General features: G+C 33.9%; 1 protein-coding gene across 10 annotated transcripts in view; it reads left to right on the forward strand.

The window, feature by feature from the left end:
• The window catches only part of LOC138315369 (dynein axonemal heavy chain 5-like), a 93,237-nt gene that overhangs the window by 22,734 nt on the left and 42,773 nt on the right, over positions 1-27,730 (forward strand). For 3 of the 10 annotated variants that reach the window (XM_069256339.1, XM_069256340.1, XM_069256343.1), the window contains exons 2-7: positions 18,491-18,625; positions 18,843-18,927; positions 22,390-22,440; positions 26,245-26,405; positions 26,760-26,967; positions 27,123-27,463. In XM_069256339.1, coding sequence (XP_069112440.1) covers positions 18,491-18,625; positions 18,843-18,927; positions 22,390-22,440; positions 26,245-26,405; positions 26,760-26,967; positions 27,123-27,463 — 981 coding nt within the window. Of the gene's footprint in view, positions 1-4,214; positions 4,398-7,649; positions 7,785-10,891; positions 11,234-18,490; positions 18,626-18,842; positions 18,928-20,720; positions 20,766-22,389; positions 22,441-26,244; positions 26,406-26,759; positions 26,968-27,122; positions 27,464-27,730 lie in introns of those variants that run through there. The other 7 variants (XM_069256344.1, XM_069256345.1, XM_069256346.1 and 4 more) reach the window with 6 other exon arrangements.

Raw genomic sequence — 27,730 nt, forward strand, 5'->3', positions numbered from 1 at the left:
ATTAGTGGCTCAACATGTTTGGGCGGGGTGGAGGGAAGCGACGAAGGTTCCCTCTTGGGAGTTCTCCTATTTTCAGGACTACGATTCGGAAACTACAGGTTTGTACTAACAAAAGCTGGGTTTTACTTATACCTTTTATCAGGGCTTTTTCTCATTGCTTTTGGAATGGGGCCTGTGGCTTTGAATTTGGGAAAATGTGCGACAAAACCAAGATTTGGGAAAAATTATGAAATATGAAATAAAGCATAGCAAACAAGATATTTAATTTCCAGTGTAGTTTATGTACTTTTCTGAAGCCAATTTACAAATATCTAAAGCCATAGTCTTCTAAGTTCATACAATATTTTTGGATAATTTTCAAGAAACCTTGATTTTGTGAAATTTTAGCTTGAATTGGGAAAATTCAGAGGCTTTGCAATGGGGAATGGGGCCGATTTCGGCCCCAAACCATCCTGAAAAAAAAACCTTTTATCCAAAGTAAATTTTGATTGATTCTAACTGTATTGAAAAAGAAAATTCAATTTTTTTTCTTCTGAAAATGGCTAATTATGTCAGGAAGTTGGAAACGATAGAACTAAAAATACCCAAATTTACCTCATGTACCCGAAAGTGGTATACTATCTACACTGTACTACCATCAATAAAATGCATGTAGGTTGTTCATTTACATATTTCTATGAATAATTCATTGCTTACAACTAATTTGCATGTTTCACAGTGTTTTATTACAAAGTATTGTATTTCTACAATTACAAGATGACAACGCCTTTCTTTAACAACTGGAAATTTAATCTTCCATATCGGAAAATGAATAGTTTGTGTCCTGTTACGAAAAAAGCTGAGAAAGTTAAGGATATCAGCTTCTGTAGAAGTGATGAAGTTGATTGTTAGCTTTAACATCCTAAGAACAACCAGGGTCATTTAAGGATGTGCCAGGTTCAGGAGTCGGAGAGAAGTCTGACTATCCTGAGAAAAACCACCAACCATTTGCCATTATCTTACAAATGCCCCAAATGGGATTTGAACTCGAACCCAGAGATTGAGGAGGTGTTGTGCTAATATGTTGGGACATCTCAACGACTCAGTGGCCCCTTCAAATACATGTACACTCACATGTGGTTTCTACCTCTATCACAGGCTCTAGTGTTACAAATATTGTAGCTTTTTTATTGCCGTCTATACATTGTCCTTATATAGCTTTGCTAATTCCCAAAGATAATTAAATTGATGAAGTTGGTTTTAATGTTTTTTCAAAATTCTGAAATGTATGTTACAATCAATAGGTTAGCTTCATTTTCTGATGGCTGTATGGTATATTTAGCTTTGTATGCATAGGAATTGATGAAACACAATAATTAAATACTGAACAAAAAAGAATTAGAAAGACAAAAAATTAAACGAATAAATATTTGTTAACTTTTTGAGCGTATTTATGTTTATGTGATATAAGCATGCAACTCTGGCAGTTGGTCTGTAAAATCAATAAGGATCTTGCAATATTTAATAGTTATGCTATGTTGAATTGTTCAATGATGCATTTAGATAGATTAGTAGGGACATGCATTTATAGTGCCGTAACTGATAGCTATAACTGACATAACTGACGTGTAGAATTGATAAAAAATTTGTATGGATGAAAATGATACACCGGATTTCCTAAAAAGCTGGTGAATATATTATCAATGATAGATTATCATTGGATTCGATTAGGATACACTTAGAGTGGGTATATATGTATATAGATGATGATGCTTATTCATATCTATGGTCTAGTGGTTACAAGGAATAATTAACAAGTTATAATGATAAATTCCATACATATTTGATTATTTACTTCCGATTTCCACTAACTACCGGTATAGGATAATTGGATCCTTATCTCGTTATTTTATCACTTTGACAAGAGGTCAAGGTCATTGCTGAACGTTGATTGATAGTTTGGTGGTGTGACACCTAAGATGGAGGGGCTGTTACCTTTAAATGGAGAGAGGGGGCGTGATTACAGCAATTTGGCTATTTTGACCATCAGAATGGTCAATTAACATACTAAGTGAATGAAGATAACGTTAATACTGTATCCAACTTTTAAATGTGTTCAACTTTCACTTTCCATTCTCCAAACTTTTATCAACTGGACAATGTGTTATCAACTATAAATAATTGGTGCTTTTTCAATTGACCTGGCAATCGGCTATCATATTTAACAACGCACTGCAATTACAAAAGTAGAATTGCAATATGGTTTCCGGTCGAAAGGGCGTGCAAATAAGACATTAGAAGTGTTGGATTTCCGTGGAAAGAGGCTTAATAGCTTGTCCTCGGTTCCAGGCTTTTTGCCAGCATCCTTTTGTTCAGCATCAGTAGCGTTTGTTAGTGGAATAGTACTATGGTCTCCGATGTGTGTTACAAACAGGTGCCTTATCAAAGGAAATATGGAAATCTCTTTTTTAATTCTGCTGGATCTCTTAGAACATTTCATTGTATGTTATGAGAAACAAGTAAAGGTTATTACCTGTATTTGATTTGTTTGGAAGCAACTAAAGAGAACAGAATTGAAATTTGCCGGGAAAATGTGTAGTCTGGTATGAGATTAACTGTCCCCGTGCGAGGATAATTTGCTGTAAATATATTGGAGGTTATATTGCAACATTAGTGAAGGATGCCTCGGTTGATGAAGAGATTTGTGCAGCGAGTAAGAACTCAAATTCGAACCCGAAACATTGTGGAATACATGGTAGGTCTGAATCTGGTAATAGTAAAAGCATGGTTAGTATACAACATTGATATATGGTTTGTTTGATATTTAACATTTATGATCGAAACTCATTCATGATTTTATTGTTTAAGCAAAATGAATTAATGATTTCATAATGTTTTTGGGTCATTCTGACCCTATTGTTTTGCCTGAAATTTGTTACAGTGAAGTGTAAAGCGGAAAAGGTCAATTTAGATTTTGGATTTTGATATATTTATTTTGTTCAGCACAATGGGTATAAATTCAGATTATAGCAAACTTATAGTTGTCATGTTGGTGCTGTGGCAAGGTGCTTAGAGTGATTGATATCTTACCATATATGTCTCGAGTTCATGAGACTATTAACTATCTGGTACTGTCACAGAATTTATCTTAATACCATTAATTATTTGTCAGTATGTTGTCAGTATATATTTCAATTTATATTAAAAAAAGCTTGACAGAAAATATTAACACAATATTTTATAAAGCATATAATTTCTTTATTCTTTGATTTTATACCTGTATCTGAACTACATCAAACCATTTTGACTTTTCTTTAGTTTTTTAAATAGAGATTAAGGGTTCAGGTCTCAGCCATTTACTATCACAGCAAGCTGTAAACTGTTCAAATGGGTTACTGAATTTCATAAGTGAGGATTTACAATCTTAGAAGCAAGTTAAAGGTACCTGGGACATAAGCACTTAAGCTCCTCTTTACTGAAGAGCTCCGCAATTTTGTCATCTTTACAATTCATAATCTGTAGTGGCCCCCTTCTGATAAACAGCATATGCTACACACTCCAAATGAAATGGTTGCTGGGCTAGGGGTTCTGACCACTATAGTACTGATATGCCAGGCCGAAAATTAATAAAGTTTAGGAGACCTTTTAATTGTGATGATTAAACTTCCCAGGATTCAATACTTAGGGGTCGTGACCTCTCTGTCTTTACATCTAAATGACATCTACACATCTATATACCTATATGGATACTCCTTCCATTTAGAGATTAAAAAGTTGTCATGGATGATATGTAATGTATGATGTGTGATTTCCCAGGGTATTTGCCTGGAGCATGTGAATGTTTGTAAAGAAGTCAGAATAGCTACTTTGTTTGCCATTACACAGATGTAAAAGCTGATAATGTACATTTGATTTTTAAACTGGGCGACTACTGTTCAATTTCATACTTTAAACGTTCATGACTGAAGTTTCATCATACAGATCTGGCGTTATCTGTAGTGGGAAGTTGCAGGTGGAAACATGTAGAACTTAAGGCTTCAAATGCTTCAAAAGCTGGTTTATTGATCCATGACATGTAATAAGGATGTTTAATAAGCTACTGGATTATAAGCGTATTATTGTTTGAAATGATATTGCTTCTGAATTATGAATTTCCTGTTCAAACATCTAAGGAGAATTTATGGCTATGTTATTGTCAAGGTTTTCTTAATGAGTTTTTAATCTTGAGTTGTGCTTGACTTTCAAGTGAACGCTACGAAACATTTGAATACTATTTCCTACTGAGGATCTTACACTGAGGAATTTTTGTTGCCATTTATTCTGTAATTTGTGGAGGATTAATACTCATCAATATGAATGACCAAGATATCCCGATTCATCCAACGATTTCGTATAAATCTTTGATTACACAGCGACAGGTAAGCTAACTGGAGGAGTAATTACTGAATTTTGTTGTGCCATAAAATACAGAATTGTATCTTATATACGATACATATACATTTTAAAAACAGAGCGTTCAATTTCCAGGTCAATCATGTGTTTTTAATAAAACAGTTTAAGTTCCATTCAATAACATACATTGTCTAATTTTCACATGTCTCTATTTGTCTCTCTCTTAATTGCTCTTTATTTGTTATTACCTTTCAATGTAATGATCTCCTTCTCTCATCATAGATCTCGTTTTCCATCATTCTCTCTTCTTCTCTCATCGTAGATTTCTTTCTCCGTCATTCTCTCTCCCTTTCTCATCATAGATATCTGTCTCCATCATTCTCTCTCCTTCTCTCATCATATATCTCGTTCTTTGTCATTATATTTCCCTTTTTCATCTTAAAAAACTTTCTCTGTCATTCGATCACACAAGAGTCTCTGAATCTGTTCTTTTCATTTCGCTTTCTTTCTTTATCATTTAATATCTCTATCTGCCAGTCTCTAATATTTTTTTTTCTTTTAGTTATTCAAATTGCTTAGGATATACCAAATAGTTTTACTTGTAAATATTTAGACTTAGACTTATTTTCATGACGAGAATGAATTATCTCCCTCGCTTGATACTTACCTGTGCGCCATCAATACCATTGTCTGATTTAGCCAGGTAGCCTATGTGTGTAGTTAGCACTAAAGACTCTACAGACAGACAGAATACATTACAGTTTTTTTGTAATTATGTTTTTTTCTCGATAGTTCGTTATTAACTGACTTGCAAGAGAGCTATGTAGTATCTGTCGGATGCTGTTTGGTTTTTACGACAAATCAATAGAAGATGATAGCTGTGAGATGGGTTATTGGAGACTGATAGGGTGTTTATCATTTACCCAGTAAAAGTATAGCTAACAGATTTAGACAATTAAGGTGTGTAATTGATGTGCTGACAGTCACACATTTTAAGGTGAGGGATTATTGGATAATGGTATCTTTGCCTTTTCCGTCCGATAACATGTAACAGCTTTGGTGATTTGAATATGAGTCAGATTTTTGTTGTGGAGGAAATCTGAGTTCCTGAAGAAAATCATTGACTTTTATTCATGTTAGACTTGAACCTGTGACTCGGAGGTGTGTGTAGCATTTAGAATCTCAGACATCTTAACAACAATTTCTACAATAAGGTTTTGAATGATCTTAAATTGCTACTGATCAGGCAGCTATTCTGAATTTGCATATTACAGAGTTATCTGCACTTGCAGGTAGGTATTGATTGTGACGTCATGTGTTTGCGAGCGTAACGTCATACGTTTCGGAGAAAACAACGTGAATTGCGCTGGCAAAATAATGACGTAACAATCGATACCAACTCACAAGGGAGCTAACTCTCTAATATACAAAGACAGAATATGTCTAATGAACAAGGATATATAATGCCATAGTTTACATTTACATGGAGAGGCTGACAATGAAAATCAGAATACAGTCTTCTTATTTATTGATCCATTATGTGTTGAAAATGATATTTCCTAATTCATATGTGGATAAGCACACATAACGATATTATGTAGATCTGTAGACAAAACACAAGCCATTATGATTGGTCAATGTGGTGTGAGGTGACCCACTTAAGTTGAATTGGTGAAGATGACCCACTTTATAAGTCGACTTGGTTAAGGTGACTCGGTGAAGGTAACTCACTTAAGTTGACTCAGTTAAGGTAACTCACTTAAGTTGACTTTGTTAAGGAGACTCTCTTTATAAGTTGACTTGATTAAGGTGACTCACTTTATAAGTTGACTTGATTAAGGTGACTCACTTTATAAGTTGACTTGATTAAGGTGACTCACTTCGGTCAACTTGGTGAAGGTGACTCACTTCAGTTGACTTGGTTAAGGTGACTCACTTTATAATTTTACTTGATTAAGGTGACTCACTTAGGTCAACTTGGTTAAGGTGACTCACTTCAGTTGACTTGGTTAAGGTGACTCACTTTATAATTTGACTTGATTAAGGTGACTCACTTAGGTCAACTTGGTTAAGGTGACTCACTGTATAAGTCGACTTGATTAAGGTGACTCACTTCAGTTGACTTGGTTAATGTGACTCAGAGTTAAATTGACTCAGTAATGTTGATTCAATTAAAGTGATTTAGATAAGGTGACTGTCAAAATATAAGGTTTCCACTTCTATGTACTGTGTATAAACCTATGTTTGGTAATAATTGGTAGTTACCGTCCAATGGCTGGTTATTTTTTTTTTACCCCAGGAACTCTGGTTTCCCATCATCAGAACCAGATATTGTCGTTAATTGAGCATACCTTTTAGTAGGAGGACAATTAGGACTTAGAGTAGAGTAAATATGGTAATTTGGTAATTTATAGAGTAGAGTAAATATGGTAATCTGGTAATTTATAGAGTAGAGTAAATATGGTAATTTGGTAATTTATAGAGTAGAGTAAATATGGTAATCTGGTAATTTATAGAGTAGAGTAAATACGGTAATCTGGTAATTTATAGAGTAGAGTAAATATGGTAATCTGGTAATTTATAGAGTAGAGTAAATATGGTAATCTGGTAATTTATCCTATTTTCAGAGGAATTACATGTCAAAGCTGATATATATAGGTCTATAGTTAATCATCAGTGTTTGTATGGTTTAATATATAGGTCTGGTAACTCATGCGTCTATTCAATGTTTGTGTCTGTCACTAAGCTGTCAATGTTTGTTTAAATTTTACTAGAAAATATTGATTCCTCAATACATTGAAATGATGGGCTATTTAAAGGTAGGAGCCCTATACAAACACGAAGGTCTAAACTTTGGTACAGGTCCAAACACGATATTCTCACTGTCAATTTCACTTGAACACATCAGACAATGCTTTACCTGTATATGTATGTATTGTATAATGGTATCCTGTACAATTAAATACTTCTGTAAAAAAATTCGGGCCATTAAAGTGCAGTATGGAATTTTGAATGATTAAAAGTCTTGATACAACAGTTAGTTGTACGTGTGTGTGTATGTGTCGGTGTTGTTTAGAGTATATATTACCACCTGTCTACCGTACCTTGTGGGTTATGAAAAATGACACACCTGTACGTCTGCCAATTAAATCAAATGTATCATGCATTGTTTTCAATAAACCTATTGTTGCTGAGCATTGATTGTTTAATTACAGTACCTGGTACATATATACATATAGGATGTACCTACCGTGCAGTCATTTGGACCATATTGTTTAATATCAGATGTGTTTGAATTTTAATTTACGTAATTAATTAATGGAAAAAGATGTAGATATGATGTATTAGCCAAGGAAATTATGTATACCTGTAGGCTGCTGTGAGGTACCTGTGTGGTTGTTATGGACAAACAGGTAGGCATATTAACAGTATTTATACAGGTATAATATGTCAGTCCCTAGCGATAACTCGTTAAGCTTTATAGGACATATGTACATCCAATCATTTTGATTATGTTACTCAGGTGTTTTATATCATACAGCTGAAAATTGTAAATATTGTAAATAATTCAAGTCTGTTATGATTCATCTTTTATCAAATTTTTGAGTCCAGGAATATGATTCAGTTTATGAAGAAAATATGATATTTATCAGTATCCCCTGAGAAACTTTTCATATCCCCATGTATACAGATTAAGCTATAGTGTATACTTGCCTTTTATTTTGTTGTTTCTTGTTATATTTCCCTAGTTGGTGGGCTGTAGACAATATTTTATAAAGATTAACCATCTCCAGCTCAGTCTGGCTTGTCCCTGAAGTCCCTTTCATCTTCATGAATTTTCTACACCATTCTTGACCATGTGCCGCTCTCCACTAGGTTAACTATATCCCAGTTCTCTTCTGTCCCTCTTTTGTCTTAATTCCTTTCTGTTTCTTATAACTAACACATTATAAAGTACCTCCACCTAATTCTATGGTCTCTTCTGAATCTTGAACACCCCCTCTTTTTCTACTCCCATCCAACTTCATGCTCAAAGACCCCACACTCTATCAACCTGCCCCACAAACACCTTAACCCTTAAACCATTTACAAATCCTATATCCTATCTCCATTACACATAGTCCTTCCCTGCAATCACCAATGCCACCACCTGCTTTGTCCCACTCACCTTCATTTCCTGACCCTACATATTCACCAAACATGCTCAAATATCCCAAAACACTCCCACCCCCATAGGAAATAGACAACAAAAAACCCACCATGAGCCCCCAGAAGGAATAGACAACCAAAAACCCACCTGAGCCCCAACAGGAAATAGACAACAAAAAACCCACCATTAGCCCCCAGAAGGAATAGACAACAAAAAACCCACCCTGAGCCCCAATAGGAAATAGACAAGCAATCCCCATCTTAAGCCCCCATAGGGAATAGACAACCAAAACCCCACCCCGAGCCCCATAGGAAATAGACAACCAAACCTCACCCCGAGCCCCCATAGGAAATAGACAACCAAATCCCACCTGAGCCCCCATAGGAAATAGACAACCAAAACCCACCCCGGGCCCCCATAGGAAATAGACAACAAAAAACCCACCCCGAGCCCCAATAGGAAATAGACTACCAAACCCCACCCCGAGCCCCCATAGGAAATAGACAACCAAACCCCACCCCGAGCCCCCATAGGAAATAGACAACCAAAACCCACCCCGAGCCCCCATAGAAAATAGACAACCAAAACCCATCCTGAGCCCCCATAGGAAAAAGACAACCAAAACCCATTCCGAGCTCCCAGAGGGAATAGACAACCCAACCCACCCAGAGGTCCCAGAGGGAATAGACAACCCAACCCATCCCGAGGTCCCAGAGGGAATAGACAAACAAAACCCACCCCGAGCCCCCATAGGAAATAGACAACCAAAACCCATCCCGAGCCCCCATAGGAAATAGACAACTAAAACCTATCCCGAGCTCCCAGAGGGAATAGACAACCCAACCCACCCCAAGCTCCCAGAGGGAATAGACAACCCAACCCACCCCGAGGTCCCAGAGGGAATAGACAACCCAACCCACCCTAAGCTCCCAGAGGGAATAGACAACCCAACCCACCCCGAGGTCCCAGAGGGAATAGACAACCCAACCCACCTCGAAGTCCCAGAGGAAATAGACAACCAAACCCCACCCCGAGGTCCCAGAGGGAATAGACAACCCAACCCACCCCGAGGTCCCAGAGGGAATAGACAACCAAACCCCACCCCGAGCCCCCATAGGAAATAGACAACCAAACCCATCTCGAGCCCCCAGAGGGAATAGACGACCAAAACCCACTCCGAGCCCCCATAGGAAATAGACAACCAAAACCCACCCCGAGCCCCCAGAGGGAATGGACAACCAAAACCCACCCCTAGTCCCCAGAGGAAATAGACAAAACCAAAACCCACCCCGAGCCCCCAGAGGGAATGGACAACCCAAACCCACCCCTAGTCCCCAGAGGGAATAAACCTCCTCTCCTTAGGATAGAGACAGTAGTTGACGATGTAACCTACATGTACTAATCTACTGTCTAGCCAATGTTTATAAGGATGCCTAATTTGTCTCAACAGCAGTCTGCCAATAATTAAAGCTGATCATTCATGAATATTTCATAAGACATTTTTCTTTGATTGACAGTTGCAAACAAAGATACTTATTCAAAATCAATTTTCTACTCTGTTGCATTTCTTAAAAAGCATTTTATAATGATTTTATTAAGTGTTAATTTTTTTTTATTATTGAACTGACATATCTTTCGTGTATATATTAATGAAGGTTTTAAAGATTACTGATATGGTCTGGTGGAGTTTGTATTGTCATGTATTTTTATCTGGACGATATTCTTTAGCCTTTATATATACATATGGATAAGTCGATCAGTACATGTCTCTTACTAATATATAAATATATTAAGTATCATTATTATATTTTTATAAGCCCTGACCTGTAGTGGTCCAGATTCTAGACCTCAGTTAGGCTAAACCGTGTTTTCATAAAACCAGATTAATGATAATCCTACGAGGTGGTTACAATACTGATGTAAAAATAATAACATATTCATAAAACTAATAATCATTATACATTTGGTATTTTAGATTTGAAATAGGCCAACTGAAATATTCATTCCAGATTTGACAGTGTTGGTTTAAAGCTTGTGTAATGAAAATTCATCAAAGGGTTTAAAAACAAGTTGATATTCTGCAGGAAGAATTTCCAATAAAAAAAATCAATACTGTTTCACATCCCGTTTTATTATTGGGTGTTGTAGGAGCCCTTCAGAGAATTAATTTGACAAGAAAAGTTTCTATGATATTGATAAGGGGTAACATATTACACATAGAAAGGTATACATATGTATATATATATAAGGAAGTAGAGTTTTCGCTCTCCCCTTCTCTCAAGTATTGCACACAATTGATCTTCTTTACGATTGGTCAATAAACGTTAGTGTATATGTGTGTGTGCCTGTGGCCCACCCGACATGGAAACCATGCGACAATTGGACTGTATATTTGTGTACTCAGCGAGATGGTCCTTTCTCACAATATATCCTTACCTACACTGTAGATCGACCATTTAAACCCCATGTTTATCATGTCCTAGACTACAACCGTGGGCTTTCGCTGTAGTGTCATGTCTCTGTGACAGGCTATACCTGTGGTGCTTTATATACAGGCTAGACAAGTTTGGTGTGGAAAAAATCAGCAATAAACTTGTGGATTTTTTAAAGTGATATTAGCCATTTTTTTGGCTAAATATTTCATATTTGGGAAAGGTTGTTGTGTGAAAAGCCAATATGACAACCGTCAAAGCAAATCGGGAAGCTCAAATGGTAAGTAAAAAATGTATTGGTGTTGTACATTACAGCCAGTACAAGGGCATGTTGTCTTTTTGTATGTGTATAAATGAGTTACTGGTATAAGTAAATGAGTGAAACAAGTTAATGTGGTTCATAGGTTTTGATAAGTGTAACTAGAAATATTTAGAATAGTTCAACCTTATGAACAGTTCAAAGACAGTTTTTCATGTGCCTATGATAATACTTCACTGATGAGTACCTTATATATTGACAATATTGCGTTAACAGTTTTAACACATTATTTGTATTTGGTCAAAACTGGAATATATCTTTTGCCATATGTGTTTGTCAATCGGGTCCATGCAAATTGTATGCTAGTTTTGGTTTGTTGAAAGGACAGAATTTGGGTATTATATGTACGAAATAGATGGTCAATGAAGTAGGAATTATCATTTCCAGTTGGTATAGACTGACCAGTCAAAACTGACCATATGATATATCTATGAAAAAGTGACGGTCATTTGAAGTAATTTTTAACCATTAATCCCATACCATCTTTGAGCAATCATATTTTGAGGTGTCAATTACAAATTTGTATCTTTTCAAATTATGACATGAAATTTCAATAATGACAAATATAACAAAATCAAAACCACATACCATGCTATCATATCCTGGTATGCTATTTCAGTCTCATTACACTATAAATGCTTTATTCAAATTGCCTGCTTTTTCGCTGATCGATTACCGTAATTAGAATTAGCGGTAAATTTTGTGTCTTCTGCTTCCTTCATTGAAATTCTTCTCTTTTTGATTTAATGGCATCAGATTATTTGTTTCTGGATCAGTTTTGATTCCTGTGGTATATTCTTCGGACATTCTCTAGGTAACCAAGGATACCGTTCTTAAATAAAAGCCTGATCCACATAGCTTGACAGTCGTAACTGAAGTTATAACGCATAAAAATTATATGCGCCGGCTATTGAATGGTATAGTGTTTTACTGTACCGGCCCCAGGGGACCGTCGATACACTAGACTTTTGTTCCCCGACTTTATATCGCAGACGTAAGTTATTTTATGGTTTATGAATCTGCTTGAAGCGGAACTTTGTGGCGTCCTGGTCCATGGATCATACATAAATTGTTAATCCATTCGCGGAGGTATTCAGCGTCCGCAACAAAAGCAAAACATTAATCAGATCGCTAAACTCTGTTAGTAATGAGCTCTGGACGATACAAAAATAACATGAATACAAATAACATTCTATGACCTTGTGTGAAAGCAAGATATTCATCATCAAGCTTACAAAAATAGAATAACTTTTGTTTTTCATTTGTACATGTGTATATGATGTGGATCCATTTAAGGCATTTACCCATGTCCATCCTTCTAGTTGACTTCGCTCCAGATTTCTTATGGAGACAAGGTTGGTTGGTTGGAAACAAAGGCATGTCCCTAGTTTTCTTATGAGCTCTGAAAAAATAAATTTTGATTCAAAGAAATAAATATTTGAAAATTAATTACTTTGAACTTTATTCTTTCATTTTGTTTGGTTAGTTATTAATAACTGACATTTAGATGTCGTTCAAATGTGTCATTATTTTTTACAACAAATAATTACCCCTTGAAAATTAGCAAAGTGCAGTAACAGATATCATTAAACTGTAAGTGTCAATAACGTGATCAAGTTTCTTTCAAAATTCAACAATAACTGTACAATACTTGAAAATTTATCCCGACGAAAATTCCATACAATATCTGTAATGTTCAGAACACATTGTTTAGCAAGGCTGAAATCCTATTGTTGGGCTCAGGGTATACAAACTTGAAAAATTGATTTTTAGCTACGTTTTATATACTTTACCGTTATTGAATATTGTCCTATGGTCGGATATTTAACCAATCAATATACCAGGTATCGTATACAAATAAATTCAAGACTTGGTATTTGTGTGGTTGATGTCAGGGCTATGATTTTGATAAGGCAGGGTTCTGAATGATTCGCTGTTATTGAGTTATATTGAACTTTGATCACTGATTATCCAATAAGTCAACTATTTCAAATCCCCCTTGATAGTATTATTTTCCATGGCCTATTTGATATACATCGCCACATTTAGCAGCAATAAGCCAATACACCTGGGAAATAAGTCTTTACTGATATGGCTTGTGTCATTTCAGTAGACAATTGCTATATTTAAACTTTTTTGGGGGATATGGGGATGGGGTTTTTTGGAGCAAGATGATATTGTGACATATTACCACAAGCCCTCCACCTCTGGGTTGCTATGTTCTTACTGCCTGGTTGATGTTTTTTTCCCAGGTACTTAGGCTTTCTGCCACCATTTTGAAGCTTTCTTTTTAACGTTATAGGGTTATAAGATGGTAGTATTAAAACCTAATGTTTTTTATGCACAATCTTCCCTTTCTGTTTTTGGAGACTGTGGTACATTCATGTTTATAGATCTCTGAACTATTCTCTGGCTTGCTGCCTTGTAAAAGTATTCTGCCAAGGCCACGTCCAGCTGTACACCTCACTTGGTCAAATTATAGTGTTATCTCATTGAATCGACTAATTAAACTTTGAGTTTTCTCTAATTGTCATACCTTTCACTATATATACACGATGACATCTGTGATCTGGCCTGTCTGGAGAAGAAAAAAAAATTTTTGCAGCAGATTAATTTTCTGATCTATATTATTTCTCTTTAATAAGGACAGACAGATCCCTTTAAAAAGGACCATACATGTTTATTTGTGTGCTGTGTGCTGTTATGTCACAAGTATCACTACAATAACATATAATTTGTTGATGTTGTCTGTATTTTGGTTTCCATGCTACCCAGTTGTCTTTAGCCAAACTATTAAACACATTACTTATCAGAAGTGCTTGTTGATATTGCTTTTCAGGAGGGAAGGTCAGAGGTCAAAATTGGAAAATTCATGTCCTTGTGATAATTCAGGTCTTCTGTGCCCAATAAAGAATTATTCAAACTCCTTTTCCTTCTAAATAAAATTTCCATGGGCCCAAGGTTCAAGTGAAACTTCAGGATGAAGTTTTCCTCTTTGTAAAATCTGCTTGGAGAATCAGCTACCAGGGTATTTCCTAGACCTATGGTGTCAAATTTTTATTTCTAAAATTTTTTGTGAGAAATTTACAGTGAGCAAATATTGACATTGCTGTCAATTTTCTCCAAAAACCACTTGTAAAAGGACAAATTACATAAGCATAGTACAACGAAAAGTAATTCCCCGGGCCTATTTTTTCATTTTTTTGTTGTTTGACAAATTGTTCCGAGCATGTAATATATATGAATATACAAAGCATTCCTTACAATAGTGTAAATATGAAACTGGTATGTGTAAAGATTTTTAACACTTCAGTAAATACTTGCTAATCTTCCATTGCCAGAAAAAGGACATGAAAAGACATGTGTTGTCATTGATTTTGAGTATGCATTAAAGATAGGATATATATAAGGCTTCATAAAGATTTTAAACGAACATTCAACTTGTATAGTATTAGTTATTCACACAATATGCAATCAAATTGTCATGCATTTCAGCCTCATTTTCAGACTTGACACTGGGTCTCAGAAAAATATATGCTGAAAAAATAGACAAAATACAAATATATCCAATCACTAGTTTGTTAAGGGGGAGAAGGGTATTTAAAGAATAATATATATTTCTACGTTTTGATGCACAATCTTCCCTTTCTGTTTTTGGAGACTGTGGTACATTCATGTTTATAGATCTCTGAACTATTCTCTGGCTTGCTGCCTTATAAAAGTATTCTGCCAAGGCCACGTCCAGCTGTACACCTCACTTGGTCAAATTATAGTGTTATCTCATTGAATCGACTAATATAAACTTTGAGTTTTCTCTGATTGTCATACCTTTCACTATATATACACGATGACATCTGTGAGAAGTATTTTTTGCAGCAGATTAATTTTCTGATCTATATTATTTCTCTTTAATAAGGACAGACAGATCCCTTTAAAAAGGACCATACATGTTTATTTGGTGTGCTGTGTGCTGTTATGTCACAAGTATCACTACAATAACATATAATTTGTTGATGTTGTCTGTATTTTGGTTTCCATGCTACCCAGTTGTCTTTAGCCAAACTATTAAACACATTACTTATCAGAAGTGCTTGTTGATATTGCTTTTCAGGAGGGAAGGTCAGAGGTCAAAATTGGAAAATTCATGTCCTTGTGATAATTCAGGTCTTCTGTGCCCAATAAAGAATTATTCAAACTCCTTTTCCTTCTAAATAAAATTTCCATGGGCCCAAGGTTCAAGTGAAACTTCAGGATGAAGTTTTCCTCTTTGTAAAATCTGCTTGGAGAATCAGCTACCAGGGTATTTCCTAGACCTATGGTGTCAAATTTTTATTTCTAAAATTTTTTGTGAGAAATTTACAGTGAGCAAATATTGACATTGCTGTCAATTTTCTCCAAAAACCACTTGTAAAAGGACAAATTACATAAGCATAGTACAACGAAAAGTAATTCCCCGGGCCTATTTTTTCATTTTTTTTGTTGTTTGACAAATTGTTCCGAGCATGTAATATATATGAATATACAAAGCATTCCTTACAATAGTGTAAAATATGAAACTGGTATGTGTAAAGATTTTTTAACACTTCAGTAAATACTTGCTAATCTTCCATTGCCAGAAAAAGGACATGAAAAGACATGTGTTGTCATTGATTTTGAGTATGCATTAAAGATAGGATATATATAAGGCTTCATAAAGATTTTAAACGAACATTCAACTTGTATAGTATTAGTTATTCACACAATATGCAATCAAATTGTCATGCATTTCAGCCTCATTTTCAGACTTGACACTGGGTCTCAGAAAAATATATGCTGAAAAAATAGACAAAATACAAATATATCCAATCACTAGTTTGTTAAGGGGGAGAAGGGTATTTAAAGAATAATATATATTTCTACGTTTTGTCTGTTTTCCCATCTGTCCTTTTGTACATTATCTTGAGTAGGAAAGTATCAGCTATGACATAAATTCTGATATTTGGCATATATTTTTTCGAGTAACTGTCTGAATCTTCATAAAATTTGAATTGTTTGATTTGATGTTCATTAAAGATGCTGCACCGCTGACAAATGGTATTTTTTCGCTATCAAAAACAGGAGCAGACAATTTAGTATTTTTCTTCAGTTACAAAAGTTACTTACACCATTACCACCAATGAAAAGTTTGAGCTTCTAATTTTACTTTAAGTTAAAAACATGAAAAATAATTAATTGCATCCCAAAAAAATTCTGTGTCACTATATCCTATATGGAATGAAGTACTAATTGTGCATGCACCAATGGCGAAATGAATTATTTTACATTATTTTTTGTGTTAATTAGACATATATATACACGATTAAACAGCAGTTACTGTTCAAATGATGAATATCATTTATGCTCTGTCGGCGGTGGAGCATCTTTAAAATTGGTATATTATTTAAATTCAATGCAAATTGTGAAGAAAAAACAATCAATAAAAAAGAACTAAAATATCTGACTGTTGATTGTATTTTAGAAATGTCAAAACCCAGTCTCAAGCAATAGATAATCCTTATATATTAAATTTGACTTGAGATACCTCAAACAGTAGCTTTTGAATAATGTAGCCATTGTATTGTTATTTATGACTATGCAGGACCTCGCAGACTCGGATTGATTTATGGATTGTGAAAGAAAATCCTTTTAAGTAAGACTGATTGTGGCTTGCCAAGAAAATCTTTATGGAATCTCCAATACATTTTTATCTAAGAGAGGGCATAGTATGATAAGAATACTTGATCAATAAAATACTTTTGAAGTTAAGGGTATATCCTACATCATCACAAAAATACTAAAATGGAAAGTTCTGTAATATTTTGAAAATATGGAAACATTTACAATTCCGATTAGATTTGGGAAAGAAATGAGATACATGTATATGTTTAACTCAGATTGGGGAAAGAAGCAAAATATAAAGTTCTACGTTAACTCGAAACGACCAAAAAAAGCGAGATATTGAGTCTACGTTTAATCAGATCAGAGAATGAAGCAAGATATAAAGTTTAATATTTAACTCATTTCAGTATCCATTTGGAAAGTTTAAATAATTGGTACCACTTGGTTGTAATCTTTTTCTGACTGATTCCTAAAATTGAGGTTCAATTACCTACACTTATTCTGAAATTTACAGCAGACAACATATCACAAGATTAATTTTATGGAGTGTATTGAATACCTCATTATTTTTAGAGATTAAATCAGCCTTTAACTTAAACTCTTATATACCGAGTACATGCAAAGTGTTTCACTAGGAAAGAATATAAACACAGCACTTTATTGGATCAAAAGACCTTGGGCTGAAGCCAAGTTCTTCAAAGCATTAGCTTTGAACCAATTGACATAAAAGTTCAATTATAGTGACTGAATTTCACTCATATATTGACCTCCATGTTGTTAATGGATTTCAAGCTGGGTTCAAAGAATGTTGATGATTGCAAATTAAAATGGGATAATATGTACATGTTTAGATATTTATATATATATATATAGACCTTCATTTAATACCTGATCCAATAAATAACATCATACCCAATTTGTGTTCCTCCAATACATCAAATCTTGCTTTTGACATTAAACATAATTTAAAGGTTCATTGGGCGCTATTTCATCCATACTTAGACTTTGACATTCAAATGTTCTTTGGTTTCCATAGAAACACCTTTTGAAGTGTTGTATATGTAAAGCACATCATACTATGTGTACATGGTCAAAATGAAATACTGTCACTGTAAAATTATACAAACTATACTTGGTTCTTCCAAAAACTTTTACTCTTTCATTTTGTTGCTGATTTTTACTGCATGGTTTATTGATTTGTACTTGACCTTGCACTTTGTTTTGTTTTTGACCTTTACTTTTGTCATTGACCTTTCCCTTCCCTGATTTTCTTTGATCCGTTATGACATTACACACTGACCTTGAACTTTGTGTATTTGTCTGTTTAAATCACCTTTGACCTTTACCTTTCACACTGACGTTTCTTTTCCCTTATTGTCCTTGATCCGTTTTGACATTATATGTTGGCATTTGACTCTGTCTTGGACCTTTAACATTCCCTTTGACCTTTCCCTTCCCTTGATTGTTTTTATCCATTTTGACATTTGATATTGACCTTGTCATTCTCTTTTATTGCCCATGATCTGTTTTGACAGTTGGTTCTTTGACATTTTTTGCTGACCTAGTTATTTGTTATTTCAGCTGAAGTTGAAGGAGGAGCGAGAGGCAAAGCGATCACATATCGACGAACGACATACGTATATCCTCCAGACGGTGGCCGATGGCCTGGGACTGGAGTACAATGAAGTGGAGGACTGTGTCCTTGAGGGAACTCAGGTAGGTTAAAATGCCATCATTATAAACTATAGGGAATTGTCTCCCTTTGTATACTGGCTATATGTCCCTATATGTTATACATAAAGATTTAGTTTTTGCGTTCTAGTATTCAAATGCAGCATATCTTCTCACACATAATTTTTAATGTTGGAATAAAATGCAACAAAATTGATAAAAAGTGTATTAATATTGCAATAATTTGACTGTTTCATCACAGCTGACGATAATGGACCAATTCCTTCAACCAAATGGAATGTCACAACTTCTATTCTATTATCAAGAGCCTGAGGAAAAGGAAAGTGGTGAGTAGTCATGAAGGGAGATAACTCTTCTCGATCAAGGGAGATGACTCTTCTCTGGGAAATAGGTGGCACATGTCCTTTTCTAGAAAATACGTCTAAACATAACTGTTCTTTATGTGTATGTGTGTCCCTTGCTATTTCCAAGGTTTTTTTGTACACTTCTTCCCATTCTTACCATTTGTGCGGCTATCCCTTTTTAGTTTATACAAGGTATTGTTTAACATATGCCAGTCTTTTCCAGGAAATATAGACATTATTATGCATAAATATCTTACTTTAAGTCAGTTAAAAACGTGTGATTTGTATTTTTTCTGGGATTTTCAAAAATGTTCTAAATTAAAGCTTGAAGAGTTGTACACCATCAGAGATGATTCAGTGCTTATATGTAGGTAATGAAGATATGACATAGATATCAGGTCGTAGTAATATTATACAGTTAAAGTATGGGGTTGAGGGATATAGCAAGTTTCTGGTTTCCCGAATCTTGTCTATTTCCCGAGGCGGAGCCGAGGGAAATAGGCAAGTTCGAGGGAAACCGGAAACTTGATATATCACTCAATCCCATACTTTAACTGTTTTAATATACCGATACATACAAAAGCTATGATAAGACTAAAAATATATTTCTTTCATACGCTAACATTCTCTCTACTCCTGTCGCGTACGGCAATGGCCATTAGAGATTGAGATAATTTTACATTGTAATCGATCTACGTAATCTTATCTTCAAACATTATTCTGAGATGATAACTATTCTATATCCATTTTGTTTTGCTTCTATTCAAACCGCAGGTTAAAATTTGATTCCGCTATGATTTCTCGATATTTCAACATTTATACCACTAGGCATAATACTAAATTTGTATAGATCTATAAATATTGTTGAAATTCCGAGACGTTAACCACTTACAGATAGCCTAAATATATACATAACAACTGTACGTACATGTAAAAGGTATTGTCCTCTGACCCCATTACTTTTTTTCATGAGCCTCTCACTTACAAGATAAACATGACGACGTGTTCGGTAACAGTTTCCGATCGCCGATCGATACTAACGTCGTCTGAGTACGTCAACGGAGATGGCGTGATCGGAAACTAGCTCCGTCCAATTGTTACGTCACTTAGCAACTGATGGCGTGATCGGAAACAAGTCCCGCCCACCTCAAATCTGATTGGTTAAACGGAAATACCCGAGTGCAAGGGTGTGCTAGCTTCCAGGAGTGTGCTAGTTCAATGACTTACACACGGCTGAGAGAGGTTTTGGGAAAAAGCAGGGAGCTAGTAAATTTAACAAAGTATCTTTTATATAGTGTAAATAAAGAAGAGGTATATTAAAACTGATTATTACATTGATTATTAATAAAACTGGTACATATATAAACAGACATTTAAAACACACATTTATGGATTTTATGATATGTAGTGCAACCACCAACCTGACACGATTGTAAAATCGTAAAGTAATTGATTGAAATATATATATACGTCAATGATTTTCTAATTATGCATACATCCATTTCGCAGAAGGAAAGTACTTAAATTACAACGTACAAGCATCTATATGATGTGTGACTTAACCATTGTTTTGAAACATTCATACCTTGGTGATACAGTATAATGATAAGCACATCTGAGATTCCATTGAGAAATTTAAACCAATAATTTTGTTTGTGGAATTCAAAATTGAATATATTAGAAAATTATGTTTGAAGAAAATCAGGAAAAAAAAAATGAAAGTATTTTCATTTTCCTGACTTACTTCATTTGACATTATTTACTTGTATAATTAGTACCCCGTAGTGCAAAGAAGATCCATCCCATGCGGAACATGCAAAGTATGTTAAATTTTTCATCATGTCGGTTATATAGGGTGCACCAAAGTTTATTTACATGCATGCATATATATCGTTTATATAAAGTGAATTAACATGCAAGTCTTTATAAGCTAATAATTTAACTGTATTCATGATATATTTTTGTTAACTTTGAATACCTTTTTAATCCTATAATCTTTACCATGGTATTGGGATTTTGGATTTGAATGCATTTATATTATAAACATGTACATGCAAAATAGAATTATATTATAACACCAAATGTATTTTCAGGGTTGTTGGACTTAATTGTTTTTATCTAACAAGTGACAAGTGTAATTGAAGAAATGTTTTTATGTTTTAATTTTATTATTAAATTACCCCCACTCTTGGTATTCTATTTTAATGTAGATACATTTGTACATCAATTTTATTTGCTGAAATTCTAATCATCTTGAAGGTTAAAAACATACCTCGATATCCAAAAGACCTTAATTAAATAATGGAACTGTTACTAGACTAAAAAGAAACCATTCTACAAATTCTGACAGAGGTTCTTTGTACAATTCAGACCAGGGTGTGTTTATACACTCTAAACAACGGGTCATAAGTGGTAAACAAAACAGCATTGTCTGTCCACTAAAGGTAAGAGTAAGTTATGAAACTGCCATGTTTGCATTCCTTGCGAGACATTTAAACCTCTCCCATATCACTACCAACTTTCTGTTTAGTGTTTATTTTCTCGCCATGGACACGACACTTATCGGAGAATTTAAACCAGGTCAAATTAGTTTTCATTTACTGTGTGAGGCTTTTCATTGAATGTTTAAATCTATCTAGTATATTTATATACCAATTATATCAGAATTATTGATACTATTTGAAGGTTACTATTTCAAGATAAGTATTTGGTATTCTATCTTGTCAATATCTCCACAGAAGTCTGAAATGAAAATTGTGTTTGAGTTTTAGGATATAAATAATTGATAGACTTGTTTACTTCATTGTTTACTTGGTTACAAAGGGGATGTTTATTAAGTCACTTATCTAGTTGTATACAAGAACACATTTTTAAACCACTTACAATTAGTATATATATACACACAAATTGGGATTGGGTGTTTGGTTTTGTAATTACACATACACACAATATATCTACATTTTTTAAGGAGGTCAGGTTTTTTTTTTTTTTTTGTGAAAAATTATCGTACCAAAACATGTTGTTAATATCAATTTATTTAACATGACAAATGATTTACATTTCATTAACTTCTTATTGGAAATTGAAAAAGAGGTATTTGCTGTCTTTTATAATGATATTTATTGAAAATCTGAATTGATTTACAAAACTTAAGCACATATCTATATCTTGCCTAAACTGGAACCCAATATTAAATATAAAAAATGAAAATGGATAATATTAAATTTTATGTTTAAGTAATTGATTGATAGAAATCTTAATATGTAATAAAAAGAAATTAATTTAGTTGCAATTATTGATAGCATTATCCCAATTTATTATTACCTCCCTTTGTTGTTACCTCCCTTTGTTGTTATGTCCCTTTGTTGTACCGTCACTTTTATAGATTTACACTATATTAGAGAGTTAGAGAGGCCATGTTAATGTTGTGTTATGCTCTTTCAGCGTCTGTTGGATTTCAGTTACATCATGCAGCCCCTGAACCTAAAGGCCACGGTATACCTCCTTCTACCCTCTCTCTATCATACCTGCATCCCTGATCGCTCCAGCCTTCTAGCCATCTCAACGCTTTCATATTTCAGCAGTGTATTTACTCAAATCCCAGTAGATGCCTTTTTTTGTTGATTTTATTGATCTTTGAACTTTGTTCTAATTGAAAGAATTATATTTTTAAGACACCTAAAAATAGTACGTTTGAAAATAGAAAATGAGATATCAGCTATTTCGTTAATGTAACTTTTTTATTTGGAAACAACCAAAAGCATCAAAAAAATATAAATAAGAAAAATAAAAATAAATATTATAATGCAATTAAAATGCTTATTTGAAGTTAAATATTTAAAGGCTCAATTTTGAAATATTTTTCTATTTTTTTCCATATATCTATTTAGATCTAACATTAACACTATGTTTCATTTTAATTCTGAACTTTAAGCCTTCGTAGATGATTTTCTAAACATGGTAACATTTATTATGTCATAGCATAATGTAGATTAATGTAGCAAAGAAAATAATATTTGTGCAACATGCTTAAATGCTGCTGGTTTTTTTTATATTTTAGTTGGGATTCAAGTAACATGCCTTAATTTGTTTTTGTAGAACTTATTTTTTGCTAATATTTTGTTAATTTAGCAATAATGTAATACATAGAATGATTGATATCTTAAAACATTTTTGAAAGATTTAAGTTTTTATGTTTTTTATTTCAACACATTTCATATAGGACATGTAATTATCAGAAGTGATAATGACTGTTATACTTTTTTCCTATTTTTTTTTTCTATTTGAAAGATAAATTGTTGAGTTTCTTCTAGATCACTGCCTAATCAACATAATTATCAATGAGTTAAGAAAAACTGCATTGGCAAACAAATTGCCAATGGACAATTGGAAGACAGCTTTTTTTTGGCAGTCATATGGCAGATTTTGATTGTTAATATGGATAGCTGCCTTAATATACAGTCAGATAAATTCTTCTGATTGGTCAGTCATACAGCTGATTTTGATTGGTAGACAGATGACCACTTTTGATTGGTCAGTGAGATGACTGGTTTTGATTGGTCAGTTGGATGGCTAGGTGGAGTGGTCAGGGTAGGGTCCTATATATTACGGTGACTGACCACTGGGCATGCTATTGTTACATTTCACCTCTCAACCTCTCAACAGATATCACCCTACAGAAAAACTGGACCTAATTCATTGAAACAGTGAGGCTGGCTTAACTTAAAATGCTGTTGATTGGCAATGTTAAGGAATGGTGTTTGAATTTGAAACATCTTGCAATTCTGTTGAAGAAATTTATACAGACCTGCATCGTCAATTTTTAATTATAAATGATTTCGAAAAACAATGAAAAATTTATTTTGAAACCAAATGACTATAATCTTCATTATCTAAAGATATAGATTAATACTGGTTTGACCGAAAATGGAAGGATAAATTTTAGGGTATATTTTCTTTATTTTTCCCCATATCTTTTCATAGGATTAAGAAATATTGATTCTTTTTGCATGTTAGCAAAATATTGAAAGAGATACACTTATCATTACCAAGCAAGTTCTTATTTATAATTGATTTGGCCTCACTGTGGTCTCTGAAACTGGATATACTCCACTTCCTAATCAGTATCTACGTCAATCATTATCTACATCATATTTCTGAAATAAGCAGTTTCTGGACAAGTTTACAGCCTGCAGATACCATACACGTGTATAATAGCTCCCAACTGAATTAGAAACAGGACAATGGCCCTATGTTTGAAGCACTGCACCTTTTTTCAAAAAGGATGTTTGTCTTTCAGATAAATGATCCATATAAAATAATTTGCCTCTTTTTTTATTTCAATGATTTTATCCCTGAAGACACAATTAAACTCTTCTAAATCAGAGACTAAATCAGTCCATTATGAAATTTCAGGGTGATTGGGTTAATTTTGTACCATGGAATTTGTTTTATATCACCCAGGTCAGAATACTATAGAATTATCTGCAGACTCTAACTTAAAAGGAATTCTGATTATTATTTCAAAAATATGATGTAAGTAATTCTATATATCTGCAAATATTACATCAAATGTACATATGTTTATCTTATGCATAAAGGATAACTATTAACAATTTTTTTTAGTTTGTTATGGATCAGAATATTTCATAGGAATTTCTAAATATACATTAGTGTCTTTATAACCTAATACTTACGTTATTATGATTATATTCTCTTTTAGGACAAGGGAATTAAAATATGTATTTATGTCTATTGCACTTTTCTTAATATATCATTTACATATATTTATTTCTTCTATACTTCTAAACTTTGATTAATGTATGTTACAGGTATACATAACATGGAATATTTCTATAGGTACCAATATTTATATGTAATCGATATACAAATGTAGATTTCTTTTGTTGTGTTGAAAATATCAAAATAAAAACATAGAGTGCAAAAAAGTAGAAAAATAAGTTGTAGCGTAATTATGTTTAAGGTTTTCTTGGTTACAAATAATTTCTGTAGTTGTGATTACAAATTAAAGTAACTCCAATATTTGTTGTTGCATGTTCGTATGTGCTGATGCTGCATGCAAAAATTCTCCACTTGGTATAAAGTTAATGCTGAAATGAAAATTCATACTCCCTCGCTATCTTGCCCAGCTTGATGAAAAAATGGAGAGCGCTGTAAAGGGGAAAAACTCTGGTATAAAGTTGAGGGTCACAAAAAGTTTAAAACCAAAAACAGTGTTTCATTTAATAACCCAATTTTATATGTAATGTGATTTAATTCATGAAATTTGTTTGAAGCAACTTCAAATTCTTAAAGATGCTCCCCCTCCGACAGAGCATAAATGATATTCATCATTTGAACAATGATTGGTGTTTAATCTTGTATATATATGTCTGATTAACACAAAATATATTATAGAATAATTTGTTTTGCCTTTGGTGCATGCACAATCAGTACTTCATTCTATATAGGATATAGTGCCAAAGATTTTTTCGGGATGCAATTAATTATTTTTCATATTATTAACTTGAAGTAAAATCAAAAGGTTAAACTTTTCAATGGTGGTAATGGTGTGAATAAGGTAACTTTTGTAACTTAAGAAAAATACTAAATCGTCTGCTAATGTTTTTCATAGTGAAGAAATACCATTTGTCAGCGGTGGAGCATCTTTAAATTGACTGTCAGATTTAGTCACATCTAAATATAAATATTACCCTAGTTATCCATGTGGGTGATTATCTAAGCCTTACTAAGTAAAATCAATAATGCTATATATATATACCTTGCTCTGGTCACAAGGATTATCTTTACATAACTTACATGCTTAAGCTTATTATAGACTTAATCTTAATTACCGGCTGTAAATACAAATTCACCAACAACACTGTGATATTGTGTATACGATCACCTTTTTTTCTGGCATGGGTCACAAATTGAGCTGGTACTAATTAATTGGCTTTATTTAAAAATATTAGGTCACCTAAGTTTACATGCTGTGGAGTCAAACGCCTTAAAGACGTATTGAATTTTGTTTAATATTTGTCTCTGCTGTTTAATGTTGTTGAGTTTTGTCATTTGTTGTTTCGTAATGTCATTTGTTAGTTTTCCTTAAAAAAACAAATTATACATAGATATATTGCTCATACTTACATTTCTTTTGAATCAATGTCTCCATACAGATTTCAAGGGACTGTAGTTTTAGAAAATCTGTATTTATGTCTGGATCAATGAAGTGTTTGTGTTTTAGTCTGATGGAGTCTTTAAAGGATTTGATCTTCATCAGTTGAATGTTTTTTACAGTGGACTACCGTGTAGGACCGCCTCCGACCAAAGTTGCAAAGTCCTCCAAACCCAAGGTGTTCGTTACAAACGGCCGAGACATCCCACTCCGTGGCGTTTGTCTGATTTTTACCAAGGTGGCTCCTAATGGCACCGCCATTACAGAAGCCAATATTTCCAAGGTAACCAAGCTTCTTGGCTGGAAATTAGTCATAGTCTTAAAACCTCAACTAAACCAGAAAAAAAATCTGGAAATGTGAAGGGAGATTTGAATTAGTCATACCAACTCCGAAAAAAGGTCAAAAGTTGCCTTTAGGTTTAGTAACTTTTTTTCAAGTGTACACAATGTTATATATCTGATGTCAGACATCTTGTTGTATTCCTTATATATTTTAAAATATAGTAGAGTCTCATTCACATTCTTAATGTCATTGGATTTATGAAAAATTCACATGAATTTTTACACAGAAATCTTTGATGCCAAAACCACAAGTTTGTTCATGACTATATTCTTATTTTTGTTATTCATTACTCAGGAGATCAACTTTACGAAGTTGGACACCATATCCGCTGGAAAGAATGGCAGCGGTCTTCTCAATGCCGTGGAACATCTCCTGTCCAGTATCTTTATCCCAGCCCTGAAGAAACTAAATCAGGGATGGGGAGAACTGAGCAGTCCTTCAGGGGCTCAAGTCCGGACCGACTTCCTTAATGCTCTTGATTCTTTTGTCACAGTTCTAGTTGGTAAGTAAAACAGAAAATAAGGATAAATCAATAATTTAATGGATGAAAACAAAAATTAAATGAAAAATAAAACAATCTGTTGCTTTGAATATTATGACAGATAATCTTTAGCTGTGCTCCTAAAGGGTAACTGTATTGCTGTCTCTGCCAATCAGGTGCCCAGGAAAGTCTTGGACAGAAGGTGACATTGAAGCCTTGTGAGACCTACGACCTCTCTAAGATCCAGACCCCAGCAGACTACCAGGCTGTGGCCAACAGCTCAGATGCTCTGGAGGGTATAGAAAACTGTATGATGGTATGGCTGAAACAGTTAGAACAGGTTCTGGCCGAGAGTGAACAGATGAGGAAAGAAGCTGACGATATTGGGCCAAGGGCTGAGCTGGATCACTGGAAAAAGAGAATGTCACGCTTCAACTACCTTCTTGATCAAATTAAAGGCCCCAATGTTAAAGCTGTCTTAGGTGTTCTTCACACCTCACAGTCCAAACTTATCAAGGTAAGGTGAAAAGGTCAAGGTCATGTGGTCACATTATATCATATAGTCAAAGTCATATAGTCAAATTATAGGGTCACAGTCATTAAAATGCATGTAGTTGCTTATTAATTTTAACCTATAAAGTAAATATAAAGTAAATGTCAACATAAGGTTATTAAGAAACTAACATATCAGTTTAAGGTGTTAAGGTTCTCTTGGTATTGAAGGTCATAGAGTCAAAATCAAGGTCATAAGAGTTAAAGTCATTTTACAGTAGTCAAAGTAATG

Source organism: Argopecten irradians, chromosome 2 (assembly GCF_041381155.1).
Source record: "Argopecten irradians isolate NY chromosome 2, Ai_NY, whole genome shotgun sequence".
Lineage (NCBI taxonomy): Eukaryota > Metazoa > Mollusca > Bivalvia > Pectinida > Pectinidae > Argopecten > Argopecten irradians.